The sequence below is a fragment of the Osmerus eperlanus genome, chromosome 28, assembly GCF_963692335.1.
Source record: "Osmerus eperlanus chromosome 28, fOsmEpe2.1, whole genome shotgun sequence".
Classification (NCBI taxonomy): Eukaryota; Metazoa; Chordata; class Actinopteri; order Osmeriformes; family Osmeridae; genus Osmerus; species Osmerus eperlanus.
In genome coordinates this window covers 6135437-6161901 of record NC_085045.1, presented here as the reverse complement: position 1 = coordinate 6161901, position 26465 = coordinate 6135437, and the positions used below count along the sequence as shown (strand labels likewise).

General features: G+C 46.1%; 3 protein-coding genes and 1 long non-coding RNA gene across 4 annotated transcripts; 2 read left to right on the top strand and 2 right to left on the bottom strand.

Annotated features, from left to right (window-relative positions):
- The first annotated feature begins 204 nt into the window (after positions 1 to 204).
- nol6 (nucleolar protein 6 (RNA-associated)) lies at positions 205 to 16581 on the top strand. Its single transcript, XM_062454488.1, has 26 exons — positions 205 to 338; positions 680 to 895; positions 1042 to 1158; positions 1389 to 1568; positions 1703 to 1871; positions 2037 to 2168; positions 2623 to 2786; positions 2911 to 3031; positions 3162 to 3220; positions 3310 to 3411; positions 3502 to 3617; positions 4107 to 4284; positions 4436 to 4558; positions 4864 to 5012; positions 5127 to 5202; positions 5311 to 5451; positions 5615 to 5732; positions 5999 to 6153; positions 6284 to 6447; positions 6648 to 6800; positions 6960 to 7057; positions 7169 to 7293; positions 9115 to 9204; positions 9324 to 9524; positions 15288 to 15389; positions 15540 to 16581. The coding sequence occupies exons 1-26, from the start codon at positions 297 to 299 to the stop codon at positions 15687 to 15689; spliced, it is 3441 nt and encodes a 1146-aa protein (XP_062310472.1). The 5' UTR covers positions 205 to 296; the 3' UTR covers positions 15690 to 16581.
- Positions 7364 to 8653, bottom strand: LOC134015141 (cocaine- and amphetamine-regulated transcript protein-like). The gene is made up of 3 exons (XM_062454489.1): positions 7953 to 8653; positions 7763 to 7846; positions 7364 to 7631 (listed from the first exon to the last, which is right to left on the bottom strand). The coding sequence occupies exons 1-3, from the start codon at positions 8082 to 8084 to the stop codon at positions 7524 to 7526; spliced, it is 324 nt and encodes a 107-aa protein (XP_062310473.1). The 5' UTR covers positions 8085 to 8653; the 3' UTR covers positions 7364 to 7523.
- A 320-nt stretch (positions 16582 to 16901) lies between the features above and the next one.
- On the bottom strand, positions 16902 to 18083 carry LOC134015142 (uncharacterized). Its single transcript, XR_009929068.1, has 2 exons — positions 17685 to 18083; positions 16902 to 17269 (listed from the first exon to the last, which is right to left on the bottom strand). It is a non-coding gene; the product is annotated as an uncharacterized LOC134015142 (long non-coding RNA).
- Positions 18084 to 20052: 1969 nt separating this feature from the next.
- LOC134015119 (aquaporin-3-like) lies at positions 20053 to 25191 on the top strand. The gene is made up of 6 exons (XM_062454461.1): positions 20053 to 20285; positions 22890 to 23016; positions 23264 to 23401; positions 23543 to 23658; positions 23800 to 24017; positions 24140 to 25191. The coding sequence occupies exons 1-6, from the start codon at positions 20178 to 20180 to the stop codon at positions 24342 to 24344; spliced, it is 912 nt and encodes a 303-aa protein (XP_062310445.1). The 5' UTR covers positions 20053 to 20177; the 3' UTR covers positions 24345 to 25191.
- Positions 25192 to 26465: the final 1274 nt, after the last annotated feature.

The window sequence follows — 26465 nt, the reverse complement described above, 5'->3', positions numbered from 1 at the left end:
GCATCTGTAGAAAGTATTTGCATCTGTACAAAGGTTTTGCATCTGTACAAATGTTTTGCATCTGTAAAAATGTGTTGGTTTTCCACTTCTCCCACGCTAGGGGCGGCAGAGAGTCACTTGTGCTCATGCAACTCATCTTGACAAAAGTGGGCGGTGTTAGACCTACGAGAAGGATAGTAGCCAATCAGAAAAGTGTTTTGGAAACAAGTTAAGTTGACCCATTGCACATGTGAGAATGTACTGACTGAAGGTGTAAGCAGATAATTTCAGATATTTAATAATCGTACTAAGAAAACATGAACAAAAAGAGGACTACTACAACTGAGGAAACAGAGGAGGTACTTGAAATCGGTCTGATATTGAAAGTGGATGCTGCGATAACACAATACTTAGCTGAAAAGATAGCTAGAGAAGTTGCTAGTTAGCCATGCATGTTTCTGAAGTCTTACAGTTAGCTAGCTGGCAAGCTCTGTGAAGATCAAGTTTGCAGACTAGGTTCACAGTAATTTCTTTTTTAGGTCGATTTCAGATTATTTTAACTATGTACAGTAAATGTTGTTAAGATAGGAACAACTGAGTAGTTTTGGGGATATAATTAACCAGCTAAAAGCCAAGCAGCATCGGACGCGTTTTGCTTACAAACTAGCTAACATCTTTCTCACATGAATTGCAAATAAAGAAGGATCCGTCAGATTCTTCCAATGGCGAGGAGGAAGACCAGGATGAGGGGCCCGCGAAGGCCAAAAGGACCAAGCCCGGAACAGGCGGTGAGGAAGGGTTCGTCCGTCCAGTGAAGATGTCCCGGGGCGACCTTTACCGGCCTCCCACGGCGGAGGAGCTGAACCAGTTGAAGGAGGCAGAGAGCCTGTTCCATTGCAGTCTTCTCAAGATGCAGGTGAGGTTCACCATAGAACATGAGTTTATCAGAGCATAGATGAGACCTAATGATCATACCATTCCTATGTTTCTCAATGGGCCCATGTGCACACCGCATCAGCAGGGAGTATATTATTATGAACTCAGTTCTGTCTGTGATAACAGATGGAGGAGCTGTTGAAGGAAGTCGCCCTGAGTGAACGCAGGAAGCAGCAGATTGACTCTTTTGTCCAGAAGATCACTGAGCTGTTACACGATGTTCCTGAGTCTCCAGAGGTGGAGGTGAGTTTTGTGTGTGTGTGTGATACTATTACTACACTCCTCGGAGTAGAGAGGAGGAGGATGGAAGTGGAACTCATACTTGTCCCTGGATAAAGGTGACCTCTTGGCTAAGTTGTCTCCCCTGTGTGGCGGTGAGACACTTTGTTAAACTGGGGAGGTTCTGTCAATGTGTCACCGGCATTAACGTAAACGAAATCTTTCCGTTCTATCTTTTCCTTCTTTCTCCCCAGCTGAGTGACCTGTCGTGGTTGTCTGGTGGGGTAAAGGTGCCGTTTCTCCTGGTGCCCAAGGCTGCCAAGGGCAAGTTCCACATGGTCCCTCCCGCCTCTGTCAATGTGATTGGCAGCTACCCTCTGGGCACCTGCACCAAACCTCGGATCTCAATCGACCTAGCGGTCACCATCCCTGCTGTAAGTAGTAACATGCCTTAGGACACGATCAGAGACCACCTGTAGATTGGTGACTGTTATGGGGAATACGGGTCTGTTCACAGGCATTACATACCTACTTAAGGGTGAACTCTTTTGCTGTTTGTCTCCATCAGGACGTGCTCCACCCTAAGGACGCCCTGAACCAGCGCTACCCCAGGAAGAGGGCTCTCTACCTGGCCGGTCTGGCTCAGCACCTGGCCTCTTCCCCAGCCATCGGGACCATGAGCTACTCATGTCTCCACGGCAACCGCCTTCGCCCCCTTCTGCTGCTAACCCCCCCAGGTTCGTATCTCTTCATCTGTACTGGCGGGAAAGTGACAACTGAGGCAGTGTCTGTCAGTAATAACTGTTTCCTACACTGTCATTAGCAGCAACAGTATATTGTGTGTATGAGAGTTTTGTGTGCACACACCAGTGAGACGTTAACAATCATGGCCGCCTCACCAGGTAAAGACTCCAGCTTCACGGTGCGTCTCCACGCCTGCCCCCCTCCCAGCTTCTTCAAGCCCAGCCGCTTCCACCCCCAGAGGAACAACATCCGGACGGAGTGGTACACCGGCTTGGAAGCCTCCCAGTCAGGTCAGATCCCGGACATACACAAGCAGTCTGTTCTATTAGCAGTTGTAGGACAATTACGTTGATAACACCTCAAATATGGGGAGTCAGGTGGCAGAGCGGTTAGGGAAGCGGGCTTGTAATCAGAAGGTTGCTGGTTCGATCCCCGGCTCTGCCAGATGACGTTGTGTCCTTGGGTAAGGCACTTCACCCTACTTGCCTCGGGGGAATGTCCCTGTACTTACTGTAAGTCGCTCTGGATAAGAGCGTCTGCTAAATGACTAAATGTAAATATAATGGAAAACCGTCGACTGGGAGAATACTCCTCCCTACCATTTGCTATGACTTTTTCAATGATGGTGCAATGAAGGCTTCAACCAGATTCCAGAAGTCTATTTAACAAAGTGCTGTATAACGATGCCAAAGTGCAGCAGGGATTGGTTTCCTCATGCTGAGTTTCCTTGTTCCCGCCCAGCAGAGTCCAGCGAGCCCCCCACCCCCCACTACAACAGCTCTGTGCTGGGGGACCTGCTGCCCCGAGCCCACCTGCAGTTCCTGTCTGCAGTCAGCTCCCAGTGCCCGGCCTTCCCCCAGGGCCAGGCCCTGCTCAGGGTGTGGCTCCGACAGAGGGAGCTGGACCAGGTAGGCGGCTAGGCTAGGCTAACTGGTCACCTGTCTTGCTAGTTCAGTGGTGGTACAGGCTGCTGGAGAGCACACGCGTTTCTCAGGGTTGCTAACAGTTCCATGTCTCCTGTGTCGCCACCAGGGCACTGGGTGTTTCAGTGGCTTCCTGGGCTCCATGTTGCTGGCCTATCTTCTCTCCACGCACAGAATCAGTAACACCATGACAGCCTATCAGCTGCTTCGAAACAGCCTGCACTTCCTGGGTAATGAGGGCTGGTTTCCTCAATCTGTTGCATGACTATTGAACACGTCACAGATCATTCGAATTTTTGTATATCTGAACTGTTTTGCCGAAGTTTCCGGTGTTGAACCTCGACCCCTGTCATTCCTTAGCCTCCACCGATCTCACAGTGAATGGAATCACCCTGGCCAAAGACCCGGATTCAACAGCGGTGAGTCAAATCTTTTTTTTAAGTTTTAAAATGTCACGGGCATACTTTTGTTCTCCTCTTCCCGTCTCATCGCGTCTCTCCCTCCCCAGCCGTCTTTATCAGACTTCCACAGTGCCTTCCACGTCGTGTTCGTCGACCCCTCAGGCCACCTCAACATGTGCGCCGACATGACCACCTTCACCTATAAACAAGTGAGCGGCCCAATCGAAGACGCCGTTCTATCGGCCGGTTGGTGGCAACAGGCTTCCTGATTGGTCTGTTTTGCTCTCTCTGGCTGTCAGGTACAGCACGAGGCGACGCTTTCGCTGCAGTTCTGGGACGACCCTACGGTGGACGGGTTCCACGCTCTGCTGATGACCCCTAAACCCATGATCAGAACCGCGGACCACGTGTTCCAGTAAGACCCCCCCCCCCTCAGTCTCTCACATTTTCCGAATCTTGGATCCACTCACGTACACACAACTTCATCCATAATGCTTCAGTAGTACTGTTCGGGGATGGGCACTAGGCTGCTAGTTACATATAAGCTCAAAAGGCACAAATTCAGGGATGAGTGACCACTAATTGCGTCAGTAAAAATGGAATGGTGTTCAGAATCGCCTGTCATTCTGTCATTTAATGTTTGTTTGTTTAACAAGTAACATTATTATTTAAGTGATCTTTGTTGTTGTCGTCTATGCCGCATTGAGGTGAAAAAGTGCTGTAGATATTTCGATAATTCATCATGCACCATTGTGCCAGAGATCTTCGAACAAGCACAATTAAATATATTATTTGTGAAAATAAACACAAATTCTTGTGAAGGGTCTACACTCTCAGCAGTGGCTTTTAAAAAGGTTTCGCCTCCCTGTGTCTCTCCCCTCCCTAACCCTGTGTGGGTGTCCAGGCTGTGTGAGCTGGTCAAGCTGCAGTCCAGCTGTAAGAAGATGAACCTCCTCGGGGAGCTCATGGACCACGGCGGAAACTACATCCAGACTGCGCTCCCTTTTATCCTGTCCCTCCTGCAACGAGGGCTCGGGCAAAGGATCCACCTCCTCACCCACTCGCTCTCCCCAGACCCCGAGGTGAGCACGCGCACAATTCCACTGACAAAACCGCCTGAAGGGAGGCCGATTTTTACAACAATACACGACAAATACACAAATGTATGGTTTCAAAATGGCCTGTCCGAGAATTTTTGAAATTGAGTAGCAACCGATTGCTTTTCAATGGCAGTGGTCGGTGGACAGCGAAGCACCGAAACACAAGACCCAGCCTCCGCTGTCCTTCGGCCTGCTGCTGGTCCCAGAGCACGCCGCCTCCGTGCTGGAGAGAGGCCCCTCAGCAGACAGCCCCCAGGTAACCTCCCTTCTCCCTCCCCCTGCCTGTGTGAATGGGAAAAAAAACCTTTATTGCCCCAAGAGCTTAAAAAACAGAGATACATTCAATTGGGGTTCACCTGGCACAATATGATCTGGCCAATGTGTTTGGTATGGACGATGGTGTAGTCGTGCCGGCTCGAAACTTCAAGCTTGTCTCTGTGTGTGTGTGTACACTTTGTGTGTGTGTACACTTTGTGTGTGTGTACACTTTGTGTGTGTGTACACTTCTTGTGTGTGTGTACACTTCTTGTGTGTGTGTGTGTGTGTGTGTGTGTGTGGCAGGCTGTGGAGTTCCGGCAGCTGTGGGGCCCTCGCTCCGAGCTGCGTCGCTTCCAGGACGGGGCCATCACCGAGGCTGTCCTGTGGGAGGGGGAGAGCACCTGGCAGAAGAGGCTGGTCCCCCGGCAGGTCATCACACACCTGCTGCAGCTGTACGTACCTGGAGGGGGGGGGGTTGGTAGACATGCATTCTGTCTTTATCCAAACAATAACATGGTAACTGTATTTCCCCCCCCCCCACACACACATGTTCCTCCTATCCTAAGGCATGCTGACATACCTGAGTCGTGCGTGCGCTACGTAGGTGGGATGCTGGATGATGTCATCAAAGTGGGACGCGAGGTATTGCTAAGTTTGGGGTTTTTCGGTTTCCCCAGAAGAGGGCGCCAATGCGTCATCTGATTGGATTTCATATTAAAAGTTGATAACGTGTGTGTGTGTGACTTCCAGGTGTGCAGCACAGGGGATGAGGAGAGTCTGAAGGTTGTCCAGGTGTATGACGACCTGAGCAGGAAACTCTGGGCTCTGGGAGGACTTCCTCTGTCCATCACCTCAGTCCAGGGAGCACACCCCGCGCTCCGCTACACCCAGGTAGTCCTCCACACACACTCTCTCTCTCTACCCTGACATCCTCTGACCCAACCCCATTGACAACGTGCTGCAATGACCCACCAGTTATTTGGGTGTTCAGGTCATTGTATCTTTGCAGGAGTGATGTTGTCTAACCCCCTCCCTTCCTCCCTCCCACACACAGGTGTTCCCCCCCACGCCCCTGGTGCTGGACTACTCCGTCTTCGACAAAGACAAGCTGACCAAATCCCTACTGCCTCAGGAAGGCAAGCCGTGTCCAGCCTACATCACCCCGATCAAAGGTACTGAGACAGAGAGACACAGAGAGAGACACAGAGAGAGACACAGAGAGAGACACAGAGAGAGACACAGAGAGAGACACAGAGAGAGACACAGAGAGAGACACAGACAGAGAGAGAGAGAGACAGAGAGAGACAGAGAGAGACACAGAGAGTCAGTGTGTGTGATCGTGTGAGCGCCTGTCCGTCCAAGCGAGAGTTACGCCTCTTCCAGAGTGCGCGCTGGGAGTCAGGGGCTCTCCTAGTGACTGTCCCCCCCCTCTCCTCAGTGATCTGTCACATGGAGGGCAGCGGGAAGTGGCCCCACGACAGGCAGGCCCTCCGCCACATCAAGGCCGCCTTCCACGTGCAGCTGGGGGAGCTGCTGAGCGCGCAGCAGCGCTACGTCTGCCGGCCCGCCCCCACCCACCTGGACGTCTGGAAGGTAGGAACCACGCCCCCCCCCCCCCCGCCGCCGGCTTGTTTACCGGGCGTCAACGGGTTTAGCCCTCGTCTCCGGTTTTTCCTTTTTTTTTTGTTGTGTTTTTTCATTTTTTTTCTTCTGTCCTCCACAGAATGGCTTGCTGTTCCGTATCCAGGTGGCGTACCACCGCGAGCCCCAGGTGCTGAGGGAGAGTGTGAGCCCGGAGGGACTGCTGGTGGTCAGGGACAACGAGGAGGCCCAGGCCCTGGAGATGGAGACCATCCACAAACCCCTCCTGACCAGCACCCTGCACGGGTGAGGGCTACAGGCTTTCACCCTCCACACCGGGTCCTGTAGTTGTGGCTTAATGGAGCCGGGATAAACCCCCTTAGGCTGTCAACTAACATGAAGCCTCTTGTTTCCCTGTTTCGGATCTGGTTCCCAAACATAATGTGTCTGTGTGTGTGTGTGTGTGTGTGTGTGTGTGTGTGTGTGTGTGTGTGTGGGGGAGACAGGCTCCAGCAGCAGCACCCATGTTTTGGGGCGGCGTGTCGTCTGGCCAAGCGGTGGCTGGGGGCTCAGCTCTTCAGCGATGACATCTCAGAGGACACGGTGGATCTGCTGGTGGCGTCGCTCTTCCTGCAGCCCGCCCCCTTCGCGCCTCCTGGGTAACGCTCCCGCCCCTCCCTCTAACCTCCCTCCCTCCCCTCTCTCCCTCTAACCTACCTCCCTCTAACCTCCCTCCCTCCCTCCCATGGAATTCCATTGTAATTTTTTTTTTTTTGCACTTTCCTTTCTTTTTCTTTCTCTCCCGCCCCCTCTCTCAGTTCTCCTCAGGTGGGCTTCCTTCGTTTCCTCCATCTGCTCTCCTCCTTCGACTGGAGGAACAACCCCCTTGTAGTAAACCTAAACAACCAGCTAACTGGTAAATGCACAGGCACACGCACGCACAACAAACGCACACGTGCATCGAAAACCCGTTCACACACCCGAACGTAGAGCTGTTAACCCGTTCGTTCTGTGCTTTGCCCCGTAGCGGCTGACTACACTGAGATCAAGAACGACTTCATGGCCTCCAGGGAGTCCCTGCCCGTCATGTTTTTAGCCACGCCCAAAGACAGGAAGTTGTCCATCTGGACCAAGCAGGCCCCATCTGTACAGGTTAGAATGCATATTCACAGCAAACAGCAGTGTAAATATGGCTTTAATCACAACAATCACAATAACACATCATTTAGCAACTGCCATTAAGGACATATGGATACGATAATCGCTATTAAGTTCCAGGCGTGGTGGTGTTACACCCATCCCCAGTCCTCGCCCATTCCCAGGTTTTGAGGCCATTTTGAAGTGGCAAAAGCCAACGGTAATCAACCACACGGCAGGTCCCGTCACAGGCAGCGCAGCATGAAGGAGCTGCAGGCTCTCGGCTGTTGACAGTCACACAGCTTCCCGATCCGGGCTCCTTTCCTCAGCGCACACTGCTCTCCTGCGTCACACTGGGGACACCAAGGCTCTCTTACCATGGACTTGACAAACAAAGCCGTCTGAATTCACCCGTTTTTGCGATGATGCAAAATGTATCGACGTCTTTATTTTTTTCCCCAGATCGCCAGTGTGACTCACTTACCATGGGCAACAGGCTGTGTTTCTTCGCGTGAGGCAGAAAGCGCTTGTTTTTCAATCTCTCCAAAACCCCTTGTAGGTCGTTGATCTGTGAAATGAGGCCCAAATAAAGGCGTCACTTTATTCACAACAAACACCTTCCCACACACACACACACACACACACACCGGTCATTGCATCACACAAATCCTTACCAGCTGTCGTTCTTCCGCCAAAGCAAAACCGGTCAGAGACCTTGACTTGAGGTCGCCAGCGTGTCCCAGCACGCTGACCACCATCACAGTGACCCAGAGGAGGAGTGGAAGGTGGCGACCGCTGCCCAGCATGGTGCTACTGACCCAGATAAACTTCCTGCTTCCCTGCCTCAGCTCCTGGATCAACACTGGAACCCTGTGTCAGGACCAAGGGGATTTATAAAGGGCTGCGCAGCCACAGCGGCCACTCCTGTCACTGACCGACTCCCACTAACCACGTCAAGACCACGTGACCCACAGAATGTGGGTATCTTCGGCGAGGACGGAACGACGAAATGGCAAACCTTTCGTTTTTTTTTTTTTTTTTTTTTTTTTACGGAGGTGAAAGGCGGTTCGTCGTCGGGGCCATGTTGGCCATGCGTAAGGAAGACGCCTCGCGTATTCGTTAAGTGGAGACCGGCGTTCCTCCTTTTCATGTTTCTCCCATGGCCGCGTACATGACCTTGAACATGTACTACTTTTTGTCATTCTTACCTGCGTGGGAACACTTCAATACTCCATTCTTTCTGCAAAACGGTGGTAGAGCACTACAGAAAACAAAACAAAAGAACGTTCTTTATTAGTCCCTAAAGGTATCGATTCAAATCATACAAGGCCAAATTAGGCAAGTCCTATTCAAAATAAGAGGGATATTTAAGCAGTTAATTGAAGTTGTAGCCAAAGCAAAACACCGTTGGCAGTGCCAACTTGGCACTCTGTCAAAGTGTATCTTGGCACTGCTGGTTAAGTCTAGTCCTAGCGTGTAGGATTGCCTTTAGCGACTGACCAAATCTAGGTGGACTTGATGCATCAATCTAAATCCCAAACTCTTTGTACCCTCGAGGACTTTAACAAGGAAGTATTTTTGCCTACACCCAGGAATTTGGGAGGCTTGGCAACGCCACAACAGCCGTTTAATGCCATTCGCTTTCAATTAGGGTGGAGCTGTGGTTCCATGTTGTGCGTCAGAAACTTGGCAACGTAAGCTTGTCGTTCCAAATAAATCCCAATCCCGTCAGGACTCGAGTTGGCATGAACGGGGGAGCTGAGGTGTGTGTGTGTGTGTAGTAGAGCGGTGTGTGTGTGTGTCTGATGAGTGTGTGTGTGTGTCTTGTGCGATCAGATGCTGCAGCGCGTGGTGATGGTGGCCGCCGAGAGCCTCAAGGTCCTGGAGCCCCAGCTGATGGATGCGGGTCAGGTGCAAGACGTCAAGGTAGGCGGCACCCAACGGCGCTTCCGAAGACCGCGCCCCGACGCGACGCCTCAACAGAAGCGCTGCCAAAACCATGAGTCACTTTGAGAGCGTCATTCCAAATGTGTGCGTGTGTGTAGGTGGCCATCCGCCCACCGTTGGACGCCTATGACGTCCTGATCCACCTGAACCCCAAGCAGGTTCCCCTGCTCAGCCAGGCAGTGGACTTGCCCAGCACCACCTTCAGCCGGGGAACCCTGTCAGGCAAAACCCACCGACCCGGAGGGGCCATGCCGGTCATCGACTTCAACCCCGTCAGCTGCTACCTGGCCGAGCTCAGAGTGAGTGTGTGTGTGTGTGTGTGTGTCTAAAGATGCTGGGAAGCACATTAGAGTTAGACCATTGAACAGTTTCTCACCCGTTTTCAGCTCAGGTTTTGTTTAGGCGGGGCGAAACCCAACCTATCTACATCACAGCCACCTATCTACGTCAGATCACAGACGGTTTATATAACCTGCATTCTGTTACTCAGCTGGTACGATGCAAAGACAAAGTCATTAACACATAAAACTCAGAGACTGCAGGTAGGTCGGTTCTGATATCTGCAATTGATTTAGCTAGTTGTTGCTGTTGTTGCTAAATTCAAGGGGGCAGAGCTTCAGCTCATTTCAGGTGACACGCCCCCCCAGTATCAAGCAGAGAAGACTGCTGATTTTCTCACGATTTCAAAGCCTAATTCAACATATTTGTCAGTTTTTTGGGGGGGAATTTGGATGGGTACTTAACAACACATTCTTCTGTGGTGTGATGAACTTAAAACTAGTTTTCAGTTCTGCTTTACAAGGACTTTAAGAGTACAATCCCAAACTGAAAAAATAGTGACACAACACAGCAACAAAGTCCAGGCAAGTTGAACAAAGACCATAATATCCACCTGTCTTACACCTCAGAGAAGAATGAGAAATGGATGAGAGTGAGAGAGAGAGAAAGTGGGTCAAATAAACAGCTGCATAGATACAAAGTATGTGCAGGCTACTTGGTATAGATCATTTAGGCATATCTGTATGGAACTGTAGGCAAACAGTCTTTATTTTGTGTTTTTATTATCCTTACAGTAGCAAGTCCTACAATAAGTGTACAGGGATCAAGATCCAGATTTATATCCAGGATATTTCCAATGTGGCGTCCAATCTTTTCCAAATACAATTGGATTTAGTAGCAGAACTGTATTCAATGGATGACATGGCAATGTCTTTCATTTGTTGGGTCAGTAATCACAAGATTTGCACCTTTTATTGCCTCTGCCAGGGGCTCAACAGAGTAAACCACAGTGGTGAGAGGTGTCAGACATGCAGGGTGCTCCTGCCCAGAAGACAACTCTTGGATCTGAACCTATTAGCTATAACAGCAGCGAAAGGCTGATGATATAACTGCACCCATCTCAAGAATTTACCCACCAGCCCAAATTTCATTGAATAAATAAGGCCACTCTATGTGGTCATAGGCCTTCTCCCTGTCTAGTGATATAATCAGTGTATTGAGGTTATTTATTTTTGAGAAATATCAATTTAAAAGCCTTCGGATGTTATTGCTGGACCTTTTTTAATAAGTCTGCATGAATCAGTTGGTTGGACCCATTCTAGCCTGAGTGAGTATTTTAGAATTAAGCAATGCTGTGGGCCTGTAGGATCCACAATCTTCTAGATCTTTCCCCTTCTTAAGGATCAGCTCGATGTCTGCCTGTCTAAGAGAAGCAGGCATCATGTCGTAGAGGGGGTCTATTAGGACATGATGGAATTCTTTGTGTAATTTGGAGCTTATGCCGTCCTGACCCGGTGCTTGACCCTCTTGGAGACTCATGTTGCGGCAGGTATTTACTGGGTTTACTACCATGCCCATACAATTTCTGTTTAGAATAGAGAAGGTTCATATTAGCTTTTTGTAATAACAAATATAACGACGTCCTGATATTAAATATTCTCTCAAGTATTGCGGAATCCGTTGTGTCAGAGGGCTGAGCGGTTAGGGAATCGGGCTATTAATCGGAAGGTTGCCAGTTCGATTCCCGGCCGTGCAAAATTACGTTGTGTCCGTGGGCAAGGCATTTTACCCTACTTGCCTCGGGGGAATGTTCCTGTACTTACTGTAAGTCGCTCTGGATAAGAGCGTCTGCTAAATGACTAAATGTAAATCTTGTTCAAGGATTTTCTGTCTTGCACCCTCGCCTCTGCTTTGTTTATATGAGTATGATATTATGAGCCCTCTAATATATGCTTTGCAGGTTTCCCATGCGAGGGATGGGTTAGTTGTTGCTGTAGAATTTATGGAAAGGAAGAAAAAAAAAAAGAGATGGTAGATGGCATTAAAATGCCACCTCTTAATTTGTCGTGGTGCTTCTTGTACTGCTACATTACATTTATTCATTTAGCAGACGCTTTTATCCAAAGCGACTTCCAAGAGAGAGCTTTACAAAAGTGCATAGGTCACTGATCATAACAACGAGATAGCCCCAAACATTGCGGGCAGCCAAAACATGAAGCATACATTGTGAAAAAACAAATAAGTGCCAAAGGGAAGAACCATAAGAGCATGTAGTTAAACAAGTTACAATTAAACAACATGAACCTCAAGAGTGTACCTGTAGAAAAGCAAGCAACAATAATATATTTCACAGCGAGTACAAGAATTTTAAATCAGTTACATCTAACCAACAAGAGCAACAAGTCTCTCAATAAGAGTCATTGTGATCCTGGAGGAAACTAACATCAGGTCCAGCAAATCATTCCTAAGTACTGTTGTACTACCGGAACAAGTGCGTCTTGAGCCTTTTCTTGAAGGTGGGGAGACAGTCAGTGTCTCTGTTGGAGGTGGGGAGTTGATTCTACCATTGGGGGGCCAGACAGGAGAAGAGCTTGTGCTGGGACCGGGCGTTCTTGAGCGGTGGGACCACCAGACGGTTGTCAGAAGAAGACCGTAGGTGGCGGGTGGGGGTGTAAGGCTGGAGGAGAGACTTGATGTAGTCGGGTGCAGTCCCGTTCACCGCACGGAAGGTCAGTACCAGGGTCTTGAATCTGATACGGGCCGTGATGGGAAGCCAGTGGAGTGAGATGAGGAGCGGGGTAACATGGGAGCGTCTGGGTAGATTGAAGACCAGGCGGGCTGCTCTGTTCTGAATCCTCTGGAGAGGGCGGGTTGCGCATGCTGGGAGACCGGCGAGCAGCGAGTTGCAGTAGTCCAACTTTGAGAGGACAAGTGCTTGGACTAGCAGCTGGGTGGAATGCTCAGACAGGTATCTCCTGATCTTCCGGATGTTGTAGAGGGTCAATCTACACGACCGGGAGACTGCAGCAATGTGGGCTGTGAGGGAGAGCTCGTCATCCATGGTAACCCTGAGGTTCCTGGCAGAGGATGAAGGGGTCACCGTCGCAAATCCCAGGGTGATTGAGAGATCGTGGGAGATGGAGGGTTTGGCCGGGATGATAAGTTCTGTTTTGGCGAGGTTCAGTTGGAGGTGGTGCTTGGTCATCCAGGTGGAGATGTCTGTGAGGCAGGCCTCGATCCTAGCTAAACACAATAAATGAAACAAAGTCTGATTACTTACAGGTAAGATGACAGTCACAATGTACACTCAGCAAGACACAAATGCGCTCTGGCTTGAGTACAGATGCCAGGAGCTATTTAACCCTTGTGTTATCTTCGGGTCATTCTGACCCATCAGTCATTGTGACCCACCGTCGTATTGCGACAGATTTACTGCATACAAAGACAAAGTGAAGCATTTTCTTTTAACAGCTAGGCTGTCTCAGACCCCCCACATTGCAAAGGTTAAAAGAAAATTATTTTAATTTGTTTTTGTATTGGGTAAAATTGGGTAAACACAACGATGGTTCATTATGAACCTTTGGGTCATGTGACCCGAAGGCAGCACGAGGGTTAACCAACTACTATCAACGACCCAAATAATGTCAACAAAGCCCGGTCTCGCATGGCGGCAAGTACGCAGAAACTCGATCGCTAGTTAGCTACTCATTAACCTATTTAGCTGCTATCCCCTTAAGCTCTGCCCGTGAGACTAAGTTTTAGCTAAACACAATAAATGAAACCAAGTCAGATTAATTACAGGTAAGATGACAGTCACGATGTACACTCAGCAAGACACAGATGCGCTCTGGCTTGAGTACAGATGCCAGGAGCTATTTAACCAACTACTATCAACGACCCAAATAATGTCAACAAAGCCCGGTTTCGCTTGGCGGCAAGTACCCAGAAACTCGATCGCTAGTTAGCTACTTAGCTACTTATTGACCTATTTAGCGGCTATCCCCTTAAGCTCTGCCCATGAGTCTACGTTTTAGCTAAACACAATAAATTAAACAAAGTCTGATTACTTACAGGTAAGATGACAGTCACGATGTACACTCAGCAAGACACAAATGCGCTCACTACTGCTAGGTAATATTTAAAAATAGTGCAGCACGGTCCGAAACCAGGATATTACCCACCTTACAGGATGCCACGCAGGAGTACCTTAACAACAAAGTAGTACATTCTAGTGTGGCATTGATGCGGTGCAGTGTAAAAAGTGAAATCCCTCTTTGTAGAGTTTAAAGCTTGCCAAACATCTAGGTGGCAGCTAATGCCCTGATCTGCCTGGTCTGAAATATATTTCTAAAAGGCCATTTATCCATTAGAGGGTCCATCAAGCAGTAAAAGTCCTCAAATTATGCATGTTGGTCAGAAAATGTAGAACTTGTAGAGATAAGATGAGTGGGAAAAATGCCTATGGTAATGAGATCCATTAATGTAAACATATCTGCCAAGATGGTCTTTATCACTTTTTATCTGTTTGAATGGAGTATTATTATTAATGATAATGGCCGCAAAACCCTCTGCTGCAAGTTGCGAAAGAGGAAAAGAAAATCTGACCAATCCAATTATGCCTTAGCTGCTAGATGCTCTTTATCATCTAGATGTGTCTCTTGCAGTATAGGCGACTGCATATATGGAAAAAACAAACACCTAACCCTAAAAAAATTCCAACGAAATGTTTCTCAGCTGTTTTTTGTAGTATTGTGTCCTTAATAACATACTAAAAGTTCACCAAAGTTTGACCACTAGAAAGGTGTAATTTTCAAGATGGCGTCCAAGATGGGCAGGAAGCCTTTAAAATATCCTGACTCCTTCATTATTTGACCGAGCCAAGTAATCTTGGTGTCTAACCCCACCTCATCTATGAATCCATTGGGCTTGTCTAAATTGCACTGACATGATTACATACTTATGGAATACATGATGTTGTGAGTAAGGTTTTATCTTTAAGGTGAACTAGAGATGTAAACGACGTCACAGGATGTGATACAACTTCCCGCATTTTTTGTGTTGGAAAACAGACTGCAGTCCTGAAACTTGAGAATGGTGAATCAACCATCCAGTCCTGTGCAAATGTGTTTCTGCTCCCACATCAAGCAAGGAATGTCATAGAGGACCATGGGACCAAGGCAGCAGTGTTGGCGGAAGCTTGCCTGCTTGTTGACCATGTCAAGTTGGGAATTGTGAGAATCACTATAATCAACCTCTATGGGAGGAAGAGTATGACGACTAATAGTAAATCTAGTGAAGGTCACAGTGCAAAAAAGTATAATAAACCAGAAAATGAGGAAACAAAAAATGCACTATAAAAAAATATATATATTAAAAATAAAACACAAAAAAATAAAAGGTATTAGCGGTACTGAACCTTCACGTGGCAGCCCTGTTTTATCAAATTTTACAGTACCACACAGTTCTAATAAATGTAATCTTTATTGGAATTTAAAGAACACACCAACATTAGGCAAAACGATATGAGAAAGGAGAAATATGCAATTACTTAAGGGAAATTGTACTTATTTTTCGCATAAATATGCTTGTAAGTTGTAACCAATTGCTTTAATATATAATTGTACTTGTAATCACTTATCTATCGAGCACATATGCTAATTAGAATATTACATGGCCAAAACATGTATCAGGCACCAGTATTCCTGGTCTAGGAGGAATACAAAGGAGTAATGGTCATTTTAAGGACCTGACGGCCACCATTCATACTCCTGAATCTCTCCTAGGACGCATTTGGGGACTTGGCTCTGTTCTTCTGTGACCCCTATGGCGGCACTGTGATCGCGGTCCTGTGGAAACCAAAAGCCTTCAGCCCCCAGCCATTCAAGGTAGTATAGATGATAGACTTGAGACATTTATGACATCAGCTTTGGAATTCTATGATTTGATTCTTATTACATTTGTCTTGAACTTTCTCCTTCCTTCCGTTCTTTGTCTTTCTCTCTTTGCCAACCCTCCAATATAAACACCTCTCCCAGACTTCCCAGATAGCCGCTCGCCACGTGGAGGTGAGCGGGGACGAGGCCCATAGCGTACCCAACGTCGAGGCCATGTTGGAGGACTTCCGAGTCATGGGAAAGGGCCTGGTCAAGTCAGTGGATGCCAGGACAGAAAAATGGATGGTGTAGACTTAGGAGCTATGCCTTACCCAGCCGCTGATAAACAGATGCAAGCATACGTGTGCATGTACATGTTCACTAGATGTGCACTAGCATACGTAAACCTTGCTTCTCTGTGTGGACCACTGACACAATTCCATATTTGTAAGGGTGGTATTGATATACCACCACAGACAGGCAGACTTGATCCCTTATCTATATAAGACTTGGTCTCCAATTTTGTATAATGAAGACAATTGAAACGATATGTAACCTACCCAACAGTATGAAAATACTGCACACTTGTGTAGATGCATGCCTCTAACCATGTGATCTTTGGCCATGTTGGTGTCTAATAACATCTCATTAAATACTTCTTGAATACATATATCATTAAATAACACTTATTGCCATAGAGGTAAGATATATAAGTATTGATTTGACCAAGGACTTGGTCAACTGTTGGTATAGGCCATTTGTTTGGTGACCAGCAGGGGGGGTATATTTTTAATGTGTACACTGTTTGTACACAGTGTTTAGTAGGCGTACTGAGGGGAAAGATGCTCAGATACTCAGTGCCGGGTAAATAAGGTTTAAGGGAAATGGTTTCACAGGAACCTGTTTTATATAGTTGTATTGTTGGTATTTTAAAGGTAGGTTATTTTGTCAGTTAACTTTTGTAACTGCATTTGGAACAACCTGTATGACCAGTTCTCAATCACATGTTCTTAGAGAGATTTTCCTAGAACTGAAACTGTTAAATTGCCCTACACACATTTCTTCACGTCTCATCTTGTTTACAAATTGGTGAAGTTTCCGAAGCTTCCGTGACAGGGTGCTTGGTCCGTTGTATCATGTGCAAGCCCAAGATCACACAGACATTCAGGACTCTCCACACATTCTAATAAACTCTTGTGCATTAGTCTCAGTGTTGTCTTATCATCTACAGAGGCTTTTGTGAAGTTCTGCACAAGTGCAGTCTAGACAGCATTAACTCTACGAAAACAACCGGCAAACCAACAACCTAGCACTCTGCCAATTTGAAGAAATTGTGAGCTTACTTTAACAGCTGCAGCTATTCCTTCATTCTTTTGTCCGATTTTTGTTAAGTTTTGATAGCTTTATATTATTTAAGTACAAGTTTTTGTTATTTGGAAAGGCAAACTATATTTATTATCAAGGATAGTAACGTGTGTTACTGTATGTTCAGGGTCGATTTGACCCCAAAGAAACACAATGCCAAACGTTTAGAAGGATTTTATTTGTAAAATTCTGCTAAATGAATAAATGTAAAACAAATGATGGCTCGTGATCAGAAAAGGGCCTGATTTTCCTGGCCAAGTAGTAAGCTGTTCAAAAGTTGGCTTCCTTTTTTTCAGGTTTTACTGTCTCAAGACCTTCATTGCTTTCCCAGGGCCTCAAACTTTCAAATTTCCATCTTCATGGCTGGTCTGTGTGCCTAAGATTGACTATGTCTCCTCAGTTCACTCCTCAAGGCAGACAGATCTGTGCCTCCTGGCGCACTGAGATGTTTCTATTTCAAAGTTAATCCACTCCACTAGACTCCACTCCACTCCTTGAAAGCCTGGGAATTCACCCTGCCGCAGACCCTGTGAAACAAACAAAACGATTAAACTGTTTACATACATCTGTGTGTGAGTGTGCAAGTATGAGTCCATTGCCTCCTAAGACAGACTAAAACAAACACTGATGCTGCATCTGAAGTGTGCAGGCTTGAACACCATACAGGTGCAAAATGGATACAAATGCATTATTGTATATTACGAATTGGTCAATTTACCTAGTCTATTCTTGTATCCTTGCGTTCTTAGTGTGTTACATCCTACATTGGTTTGGTTTGGTTACGGTCTACAGATCTGGCCAGCCATTATGGTGTCATTTAATTAACATGCTCAGTACACTAAAATTTCAGAAGCCGATTAAAACCTGTGTAGCTATCTACATGCATAATTTCTTATGTACTGTAGTAGTAGCTACAGTAGTACATATTTTGGAAGTGCTCACCGTCATTCTTATGTTAAAGATTTTCGTTGACAAAATCCTCCCAAGTTTTCAACATTTTAAGATTCCAAAGGGGCACTGTTGTCCATGTCCTCACACACATTACTGTACTCAAAAAATCTATTCTGTGCTCAATAAATGTACGCGTGTTTTCTATTACCCATAAATATGTGTGCTGGCCGCTGCACACTAGCTTACGTTGTCTCTCTTCCTCAATTTTGCCTGCTACAGTCGCGTAGTAACGGATTTTATGTAGTCGGCCTATTAGCCTAAAAGTAGCCAAACGACTGTAGGCTATATCAAAATAAATTGCTCTTCTCAGGTGGCCAGATTGCATAAAACAGCATTTAAATTTGGCAGACGCTCTTATCCAGAGCGATTTAAGGTAAGTACAGGGACGTTCTCCCCGAGGCAAGTAGGGTGAAGTTGCCCAAGGACACGACGTAATTTTGCATGATTGGGAATCGAATCTGCAACTTTCTGATTAATAACCCGACTCCCTAAACGCTCAGCCATCTGACCCCTGCAACAAGAACATATACACAAAATAAACAGCCAACTGAAGTAGGCTAATCAAAAGATATCAGATTAGATCAATATAAATGGTAATCCAATGGATTATGTTACTAGTTGGAATAAATTCCATATAATTTGTATTCTGATAAAAGGTAATCCTGGAATGTGCCACAAAATTAATCCGAGCAAATTCTAATAGACTAATCTAATCTAATGTTTAATCTCCAATCACAACCATTCAGATCCCACAAATGTTTTCCCACTGCAAAACCCAGCGTCTATTCCCAGGTTGTTTACCAGTGTCCTGGACTGACTCACTGCTAGCCTAAAGCACATCAGGTGAACTTGCATGCCTGAAGATCTCTCCCGAACATGGAGTAACAGCCAAACAGGAGATTTGGTGTCCCAAACCACCGAATGAACACTTTGTTCCGAACAAATTGCACTGCCCTGTTGTTTTTTACACAGCAGCCAGTTTACACAGCAGCCAGTAACTCAAATTGCCGATGTAAGTGTCACAGCGGGGGCTGGGCTTCCAGCCAGATCTTTTGAGAACTGTTGATTAGCGCCTCACCCATCTGCATTCCATCTGCATCCAGCATTCCATCTGCAGACCTTAGAAAGAAATACCCCCTGCACATCTGGGATACACTAATACACAAATCAGACGCTCGCATGAACGCTGATAAATCAAGTTTAAAACAGGTTGCAGGTGAATCGTTTAAAGAAAGGACAAATACATTGGACACATTCAACATCATTGAAGATTGAAGATATGGTGGGTTTATGAGTGTACAGGGTGTTCTGGAAACCGAGCATCTTTGTGGATGTCCTGAATGCTTGTTTCATAACCTTTAGGGGGTCGAAAATCAGCTTTGGACGTTTGCTAGTGCTCCCTTGCCCTTGGCATTTGTGGTCACCTCTGTTGACCTGTGTGGATTTGTCAGTGCCCTGCCCCTATGAAAGACCAATCTGGTCTGTGCTTCCTAAAACGGGCTGGGCTTGGGCTGGGCAAGACTGAGCTGGAATAGAGGAAATTGAGTAATGGTTTCATGGAAAAATACATACTTTCACAGGTTGCTGATTTTGTGCACTTCTCTTCCTAAGAACTACGGAAGACAGTTTTGATCAAGTTGGATGACTTGAGCAATTGTTAGGAAGATGGGATGCATTCCCTGGTGTGACTCCTCAGTCTAACTTCATTCCCAATATCTGATGTAACACTGATAACACGGAGACACAGTAATAGATGATATTGCTATTGTTTTAACACAATGCTGTTGGTTTCTTCTTAGTATTTGAATACCTGTACACAAACACAATGACAAAGAGAACACTGCGATTTGACGGTGGCAGCGCCGTAACAAAAGGTAGAATGTCCCAAGACGTTGAAACGAAAGACAGAAAAATCTTGAGGGAATAAAAACAATAACCATAAAAATATTTCCATACAACTGGGTTGGGGGGAGTTTTTAATGTGGTAATGTGACTTCTACTCCATTCAAAGCAAACAAAGCAAGAATTAAAGGGTGATAACATTTCACACATAGAACAAAGAAAGAAATTGGGGAACGGGTCTGATCCTGAAGAGGGAGAGAAAGTGAGAGAGATGGTGACAGGGCTCTTCCGGGGAGATTCGATATCTGTCATTTCAACTGAATAAACTACTAAATACTTCCTTCTCACAGAGACAGAAAAGGAGGATATGTTCTGGAGGGCACCTAGAGAGAGAGAGGGAGGGACAGCTGGGCTTGGCCGACAGGGTGGGGTGGTTGGTTTCGAGGAGGCTGGTTTTACCGGTGACTGACAGACAGGTTGGGGCTCTATAAGAGGAGGATGGCCGCTGCATCAGACACCACAGCCCCCTCGGCTCGGGAAGGAACATACATACCTACTACTTGATCGCTATCACTCGCAGCTCACTGCTGTCGCATAGATACTCCCATATATTCCTAGGGACTCGCTGAGCAATTCGACATCATGGGAAGACAGAAGCTTTACCTGGAGAAGTTGTCTCAGTCCTTCCAGATCCGCAACCTGCTCCTTCGCCAGGCCCTGGCCGAGTGTCTGGGCACGCTCATCCTGGTGGTAAGAGCGATCTCCACATGTTCTGTCTCTCTTCACTTCACTTCCCTTGTTCAGAACCCACCGGTGCAGCCTCTTGCACATTCCAGCATGCAACACATGGCTATAGTGGCATTTACTACAAAATAAGTCAGTAGTTCTGACTGCTGTGTGTGTGTGTGTGTGTGTGTGTGTGTGTGTGTGTGTGTGTGTGTGCGAAGGCTGAGCACTATTAGGGTTAGGGTTCTGTGTGCATTACGATACAGGTTACACTGCCAGTGTAAGCATAGCCTCCATATTTGAATGGTGTGAGAATGTTTGCAGTAAATCTTTGGAGGTAATAGTTGTATACTCTCAAGTGTGTCAAAGTATAATATTGACAGGGAGTATTGAGAGAACAATTTAGTGAAAGGGCAATTGTGAATGATGTTTCATCCATTTGTTGACATAAGAAACACATAATAGATTGTACTTTATTCCAGGATACATGACTCACATCGCAACCCGTATAACTAATATATATAACCCCTCGTATAATGCAGGCATGAGTTCTATTTTGGCCTCTAAGTAAGTCAGTTTTTGTGTGTTTGCTCATAATTATGAACAAATCATATTCTATATGCTTCAGTTCATGTCATTGTCAGGTTGGTGCTAGTTATATTTTTCTGTTACACCCCACACTTTAGAGTATTTTCAGACCTACAGTATGACATAAAATGGAAATTGAACTTTCAATTGAACTTGAATTTGAACTTCTGAAAAACGTATCCAAATGTTCAGCTGAATTACAGCCCAAGTTTGTCCAGACCATTATCTCCTGGTGAGGATGACCGACTCTGTAGGTGAAGTTACTTTCCCCTCTATCACTAAAATAAAGAAATCCAGACACCTGGCTGTCCACCAAGATATACAAGTAAACAAACAAAAACCAATTTAAGTAAACAATCCTTGACCGGGTTCCGCAGAGACACCGCCCTACATGTTGGGACTTCCTGTCTCTTCCTGTCTACTGGCTATGGATGACTTATTGTGGAAATAAGAAGATAAGAGCATCTGCTAAATGACTAAATGTAAATGAGGGATAATATTGAAAGTAGCTTCAAGACAATCGGACCAATATAAAACCTTGGGATTACTTTCACCGTTTCAGCTGGGATGACTCGGTAGTCTATTATCCTAATGATCTTGCTGGCTGACACCTCTGGGTTTAACATGGTGTTTCCGAGTACATACTGCATTAGGGTTATCCGTTTTGGATTACTGTCTTACCACCCAAGCCTGATCCTGGCCCGACAAACCCACTAACACTCACTATCATGTTGCCAATCATCAGCTGGTACACCATACCCGTTTCAAAGCAGTTACTTTAGTGTCAGAGATGATATGGCATGTTTGTGATGTTTGGCTTTTCTGGCTAGGGCACTGAGATTAATTTAACAGATATGTTCCATGTGGACGGAAACAACAGGAAGGACAGGAACAACCCAATAATGGCTCATGAAGTACCTTGCATACCTCGTATTGTACTTCCCCCTACCCCCCGCTACCCAACCCCCCCCCCCCCCCCCACCTCAACGGGATGTGTCTTTCTCTGATAGTTCCTCCTCTTTGTTTTCCTCGGATTGTAGACTAATGAGAGAACCGTCAGGTGACTCACAGGAGGGGAGCACAGACAGTGGTGGTTCTACACAGGGGCCTACAGGGGCCAGTACCCCTGGAAAAATGTACCTGGTCCCCAGGTTTTTTAATGTGTCCCTCTGATTAAACACTGGCCCCACCTTGGCCCCGTTAAAAGAACGAAAGGAAAAAAAGGTGAACAAAAAAGATAATTGGAGAGAGGGGGGGAAAGGAGAGTTTACTGTATGCTTTTCACAAGCGACACCTTCCAAAACCCCACCAGCATTCGTGGAGACCAGATTTTTCGGTGTTCGGCTGTCTGTAAGCACTCAGGAAACCACATCATCAATTTGGGCACAGCATGTCGCTGTGGTATGTTGAAAATTGTGGGCGTGTGTGTGTTGCTGCCAGTGTGTGTTCACAACTGCATGTGCGTGCTTGCATGTGTGTGTGGTCCAAGGTGAGCCAACAGTCTCTCTTTGTCTCTGGGGGTCACTGTGGGGATGTTGGACCTGTCGACAAAGGGATCATTTGTGTTGGTGGACATAATGTGACCAGGGAAAGAGGGAGCGAGACAGAGAGAAGGAGGCAGTGAGAAGGAAAGAGGAAGAGAGAGAAGGAGGGAGAAAGTTGGACAGAAAGGGCCAGACAGAGAGAGAGAGAGAGAGAGAGAGAGATGTCAATATATAGGGACATTTTATAGTTCCTAGTACATGTTGCAGCGAGGAAGTTTATGCAACAATGGAGCTCAGTTCAAGCAATTCCAGCTTTGACTATCTCTTGCAACAGCCGTGTCCCATCTCCTCAGTCTAGACATGACCTTCAGGGATGTCCTAAAACGTGTCTCTCCGCTGCAGTTCACCTCATTCAGTATTGAAACATTGAAGTCTTTGAACCACATCTGTTTTCCATCTGAATTTCATCCCGTCTTCCAGGTGTAAATGTCTGGGCTTGTGGTGGTGTACATGGGGGTTGGATTTAGCCTTCTCATGTTGTCTCTCCCTCCCCCAGATGTTTGGTTGTGGTGCCGTGGCCCAGCTGGTGCTTAGCGGGGGATCTCACGGGTTGTTCCTCACCGTCAACTTTGCGTTCGGCTTCGCTGCCACCCTGGGGATCCTTGTCTGTGGGCAGGTATCAGGTAGGAACATTCTAGTAAAACATTACCAGTCGGAATAAGATAAAACCAACGTAATCTACTAGTATTTGTATCAGTCTCAAATATTTCATATTTTATTAGGTGTGGTTGCTATCCTTATGTTTTGCCAATTCACCAACACAACTAAATATAGTGTAAACAAAGAATCATGTCGATTTTTTGTGGTTGTATGTATTCATATTGGTTGAGATACCTTTGTGGTGACATCCTGTCATTGTGCATTTTCTAGGAGGCCATCTGAACCCGGCGGTGACCTTTGCCCTCTGCCTGCTGGGGAGAGAGCGCTGGATCAAGTTCCCAGTGTACTTCGCCTTCCAAACGCTCGGCGCTTTCCTAGGCTCAGGGGTTATCTTCGGCCTGTACTACGGTGAGGGCCGAGCTGTGCCTTAAACAGATATTTTTTACGTGGGGAACTGAATTATCTGTGAGTTGGAGTCTTGCTCGGGTGTGGTCATGGCCTAAACAAAACCCTGTCATGTCTGAACTATTTGTGTGTTTTCTCTCCCAGATGCTCTGTGGGACTTCAAAGGAGTTCTTGCCGTAACTGGAGATAACGCTACGGCTGGTATCTTCGCTACGTACCCTGGCAAACACCTGACTCTCGTCAATGGCTTCTTTGACCAGGTATATCGAAAAAAGCATCTTAAAAACATTTGGAACGATATACAGCGTACGGTATATTCTACTCGTACCATTAGTGATATCACTATGGTAGCTAGTGAATAAAGTTCATAAGCATCATGTTCAAACGATCTCTGTCTCAAGATGATTGGCACCGCGGCGCTGATCGTGTGTATCCTGGCCATCGTGGACCCCTACAACAACCCCATCCCCCCGGGTCTGGAAGCTTTCACTGTGGGCTTTGTGGTGCTGGTCATCGGCCTGTCCATGGGCCTCAACTCGGGCTACGCCGTCAACCCCGCCAGGGACCTGGGCCCCCGCCTCTTCACCGCCATAGCAGGCTGGGGCTCGGAGGTCTTCAGGTCAGTCAGCCAACGCTACTATCGGACACAAAGAGCCTCTCTGTCCTCTAACGTCTGTCTTATCCTATCTGCGTTCGTTGTTAGGCACACTCATTGATACCTTTCTTTGCGTTTTCCTTCAGTGCTCATGACTACTGGTTCCTGGTCCCGATCTTCGCTCCGTTCCTCGGTACCATCTTTGGAGTGATGGTCTACCAGTTTATGGTTGGATTTCATCAGGAAGGTGAGGTCCGCGACAAGGCCAGGATGTCCGACGAAAGGGTGAAACTGACCAACGTCTCCTCCAGCAACGACCAGTCGAAAGGTTCTTCCAAGGAAATGGAATGAGTCATGATAATCCTTCCTCCAAACACACACACACACACACACACACACAGTTCAGCACAACTTCAAAGGCAACTGCAGTGTCGTAGTCACTCGAACATAAGAAGACAGCATCAAACCTTTACCAACACAGAATTACATTAATTCTTAAAAAGAATGAACGTTTGTATTTTAGTATCTCTTATTTGGACAGTATTGTATTTTTTACCTTTTTTTTTACATGGTTGTTTCTCTAATTTAGTTTTATTTATAGATGTACATGTGTATCCTGATCAGATTTTTTTTTTCTTTGCTTATTATACTTAAAGCTTTGAGGATTTGATTTCACAGCATTCTCCTCTACATTCTCCTTGGACTGAGCAGACTACTCTGTATTTTTGATATTCACTGATTAATATTTAATTTGAGATGATTGATGACTATGCTTGTATATTATCTAGCAGTCCTTTGGTTATCTGTTCAATGTTGGGCTTGAGCATGAAATGCATGACGTTTTAATTTAGTTTTGATTTAGCTTGTAGTATCTTATATGAGAATCAACACACTGTGTCTAACAAAATGTAATCCTCCGGGGGTCAGATGGCTGAGCGGTTAGGGAATCGGGCTATTAATCAGAAGGTTTGCCGGTTCGATTCTTGGCCGTGCAAAATGACATTGTGCCTTGTGACGAAGTGCCTTAGGGGGAATGTCCCTGTACTTACTGTAAATCGCTCTGGATAAGAGCGTCTGCTAAATGACTAAATGAAATCCTAAACTACTCATGACCTGCCTGGATGGACCTAGAGGAACGTATCAGTCTGAGGAGATCTGTATTATCCTGCCATAATAAACCTTGTTATTGTTGTGTAAATGTCATGGCCATGCAATTTTTTTGCGACGGTGGTGTGTTAGTGTGTGTGTGTGTTAGTGTGTGTGTGTGTGTGTGTGTGTGGGGGGGGCGTTGCGTTTCCTGTTCTTAACTGGGTGCTCAACTTTTTATTAGGGAACATTGCATTCCTGTACCCACTCATAGCGTTTGAAATGTAGACAGAATTTTTTTAAATCACTTACACATCTCACTTACACATTGTGTATCCACAGGTCACACAGGTATTTAGAACCTGTTCACAAATCATACCTACAAAATTAGTCTCAATACACATCCCCATGTCACTGCAGTAAACTATTTTGAAAGCCTGACTGTTTATACCAGCTGTTATAAAATCATTACAGTAACAGTTCTATACATGTCGTTGGTTCATGATGACTTAGCAGCAGGCTTGTTATCTTCTATGCGTTCTTAATGTATTACTTTTATACTCTATTCCGACAAAAACAACGATAAGACGGATATGAAAGGCAACGCCGTGAACCTAAAATACAACAAAAAACAACAACAAAGACGGCATGGTTTGGAGGAAACAGCTACATTTCTCCAAAAGGTGCTTGGACCGAAATCTTTCTCTCGAAGGCAGCATTTTGAGGGAAAACATTTTCAGTTGTTTTTTCATTAGTGTTTTATTCTTGATTATACAAACATACAAAAGACCCATGTTTTTAGGGATTTGTATTTATTGTGGAGCACATGGAGTTTGCAAAACACTGTGACGCGGACTCATCATCACTAATTGATGAAGTGAATTCAGGTGGTCGGCTATTGATTGTTGGGCGGGGAGGACCTAAACGTGTGAGGTGTAGCCCACTAGTTGGGTTGGGCCGGGCCGTTCAGTGGTATCGCTGTGACATTGTCGTGCCTCTCATTCAGTTACAATGTGTATGTCAGGTCGCGCCCTCTCCTCGTCCTATGTTAACTGTACCACACCCATTTGATGAATTATTGTCCTATTTATCTTCACATCTGTTGTCGTTCAAATGTTCTGACACTAGTAGCAGTAATTCCCTGCTTCAGCCTATTAAGATACCCACATGTAATACAACAACACTGCATTTTTAGGATATGGTGTGATCAACGTCAATTGTTAACTTCTTTTTCATCTTTTTTTTGGAGGGGGGGGGGGGTTGTTTGAAAAGGAAAGAGCAGCAAAAGAAAGTGGGTTGACCTGACCTGACACTAAATGAACTTTATTCCCCTCACACTTATCATTAAGTGTTGTCTGGCAATAGTACAGCTTTTCATACCTTTAC

Excerpts from the sequence above, each read along its gene's own strand:
- nol6 (XM_062454488.1), top strand. The coding sequence starts at position 297 with ATGAACAAAAAGAGGACTACTACAACTGAGGAAACAGAGGAG. Across the intron at positions 5,013-5,126 it reads ATCACACACCTGCTGCAGCT|GCATGCTGACATACCTGAGT; the intron begins GTACGTACCTGG and ends TCCTATCCTAAG. Across the intron at positions 5,452-5,614 it reads CCGCGCTCCGCTACACCCAG|GTGTTCCCCCCCACGCCCCT; the intron begins GTAGTCCTCCAC and ends TCCCACACACAG.
- LOC134015141 (XM_062454489.1), bottom strand. The coding sequence starts at position 8,084 with ATGCTGGGCAGCGGTCGCCACCTTCCACTCCTCCTCTGGGTCACTGTG. Across the intron at positions 7,847-7,952 it reads TGGCGGAAGAACGACAGCTG|ATCAACGACCTACAAGGGGT; the intron begins GTAAGGATTTGT and ends CTCATTTCACAG. Across the intron at positions 7,632-7,762 it reads AACACAGCCTGTTGCCCATG|TGTGACGCAGGAGAGCAGTG; the intron begins GTAAGTGAGTCA and ends TGGTGTCCCCAG.
- LOC134015119 (XM_062454461.1), top strand. The coding sequence starts at position 20,178 with ATGGGAAGACAGAAGCTTTACCTGGAGAAGTTGTCTCAGTCCTTCCAG. Across the intron at positions 20,286-22,889 it reads TGGGCACGCTCATCCTGGTG|ATGTTTGGTTGTGGTGCCGT; the intron begins GTAAGAGCGATC and ends TCCCTCCCCCAG. Across the intron at positions 23,402-23,542 it reads TATCTTCGGCCTGTACTACG|ATGCTCTGTGGGACTTCAAA; the intron begins GTGAGGGCCGAG and ends TTTCTCTCCCAG.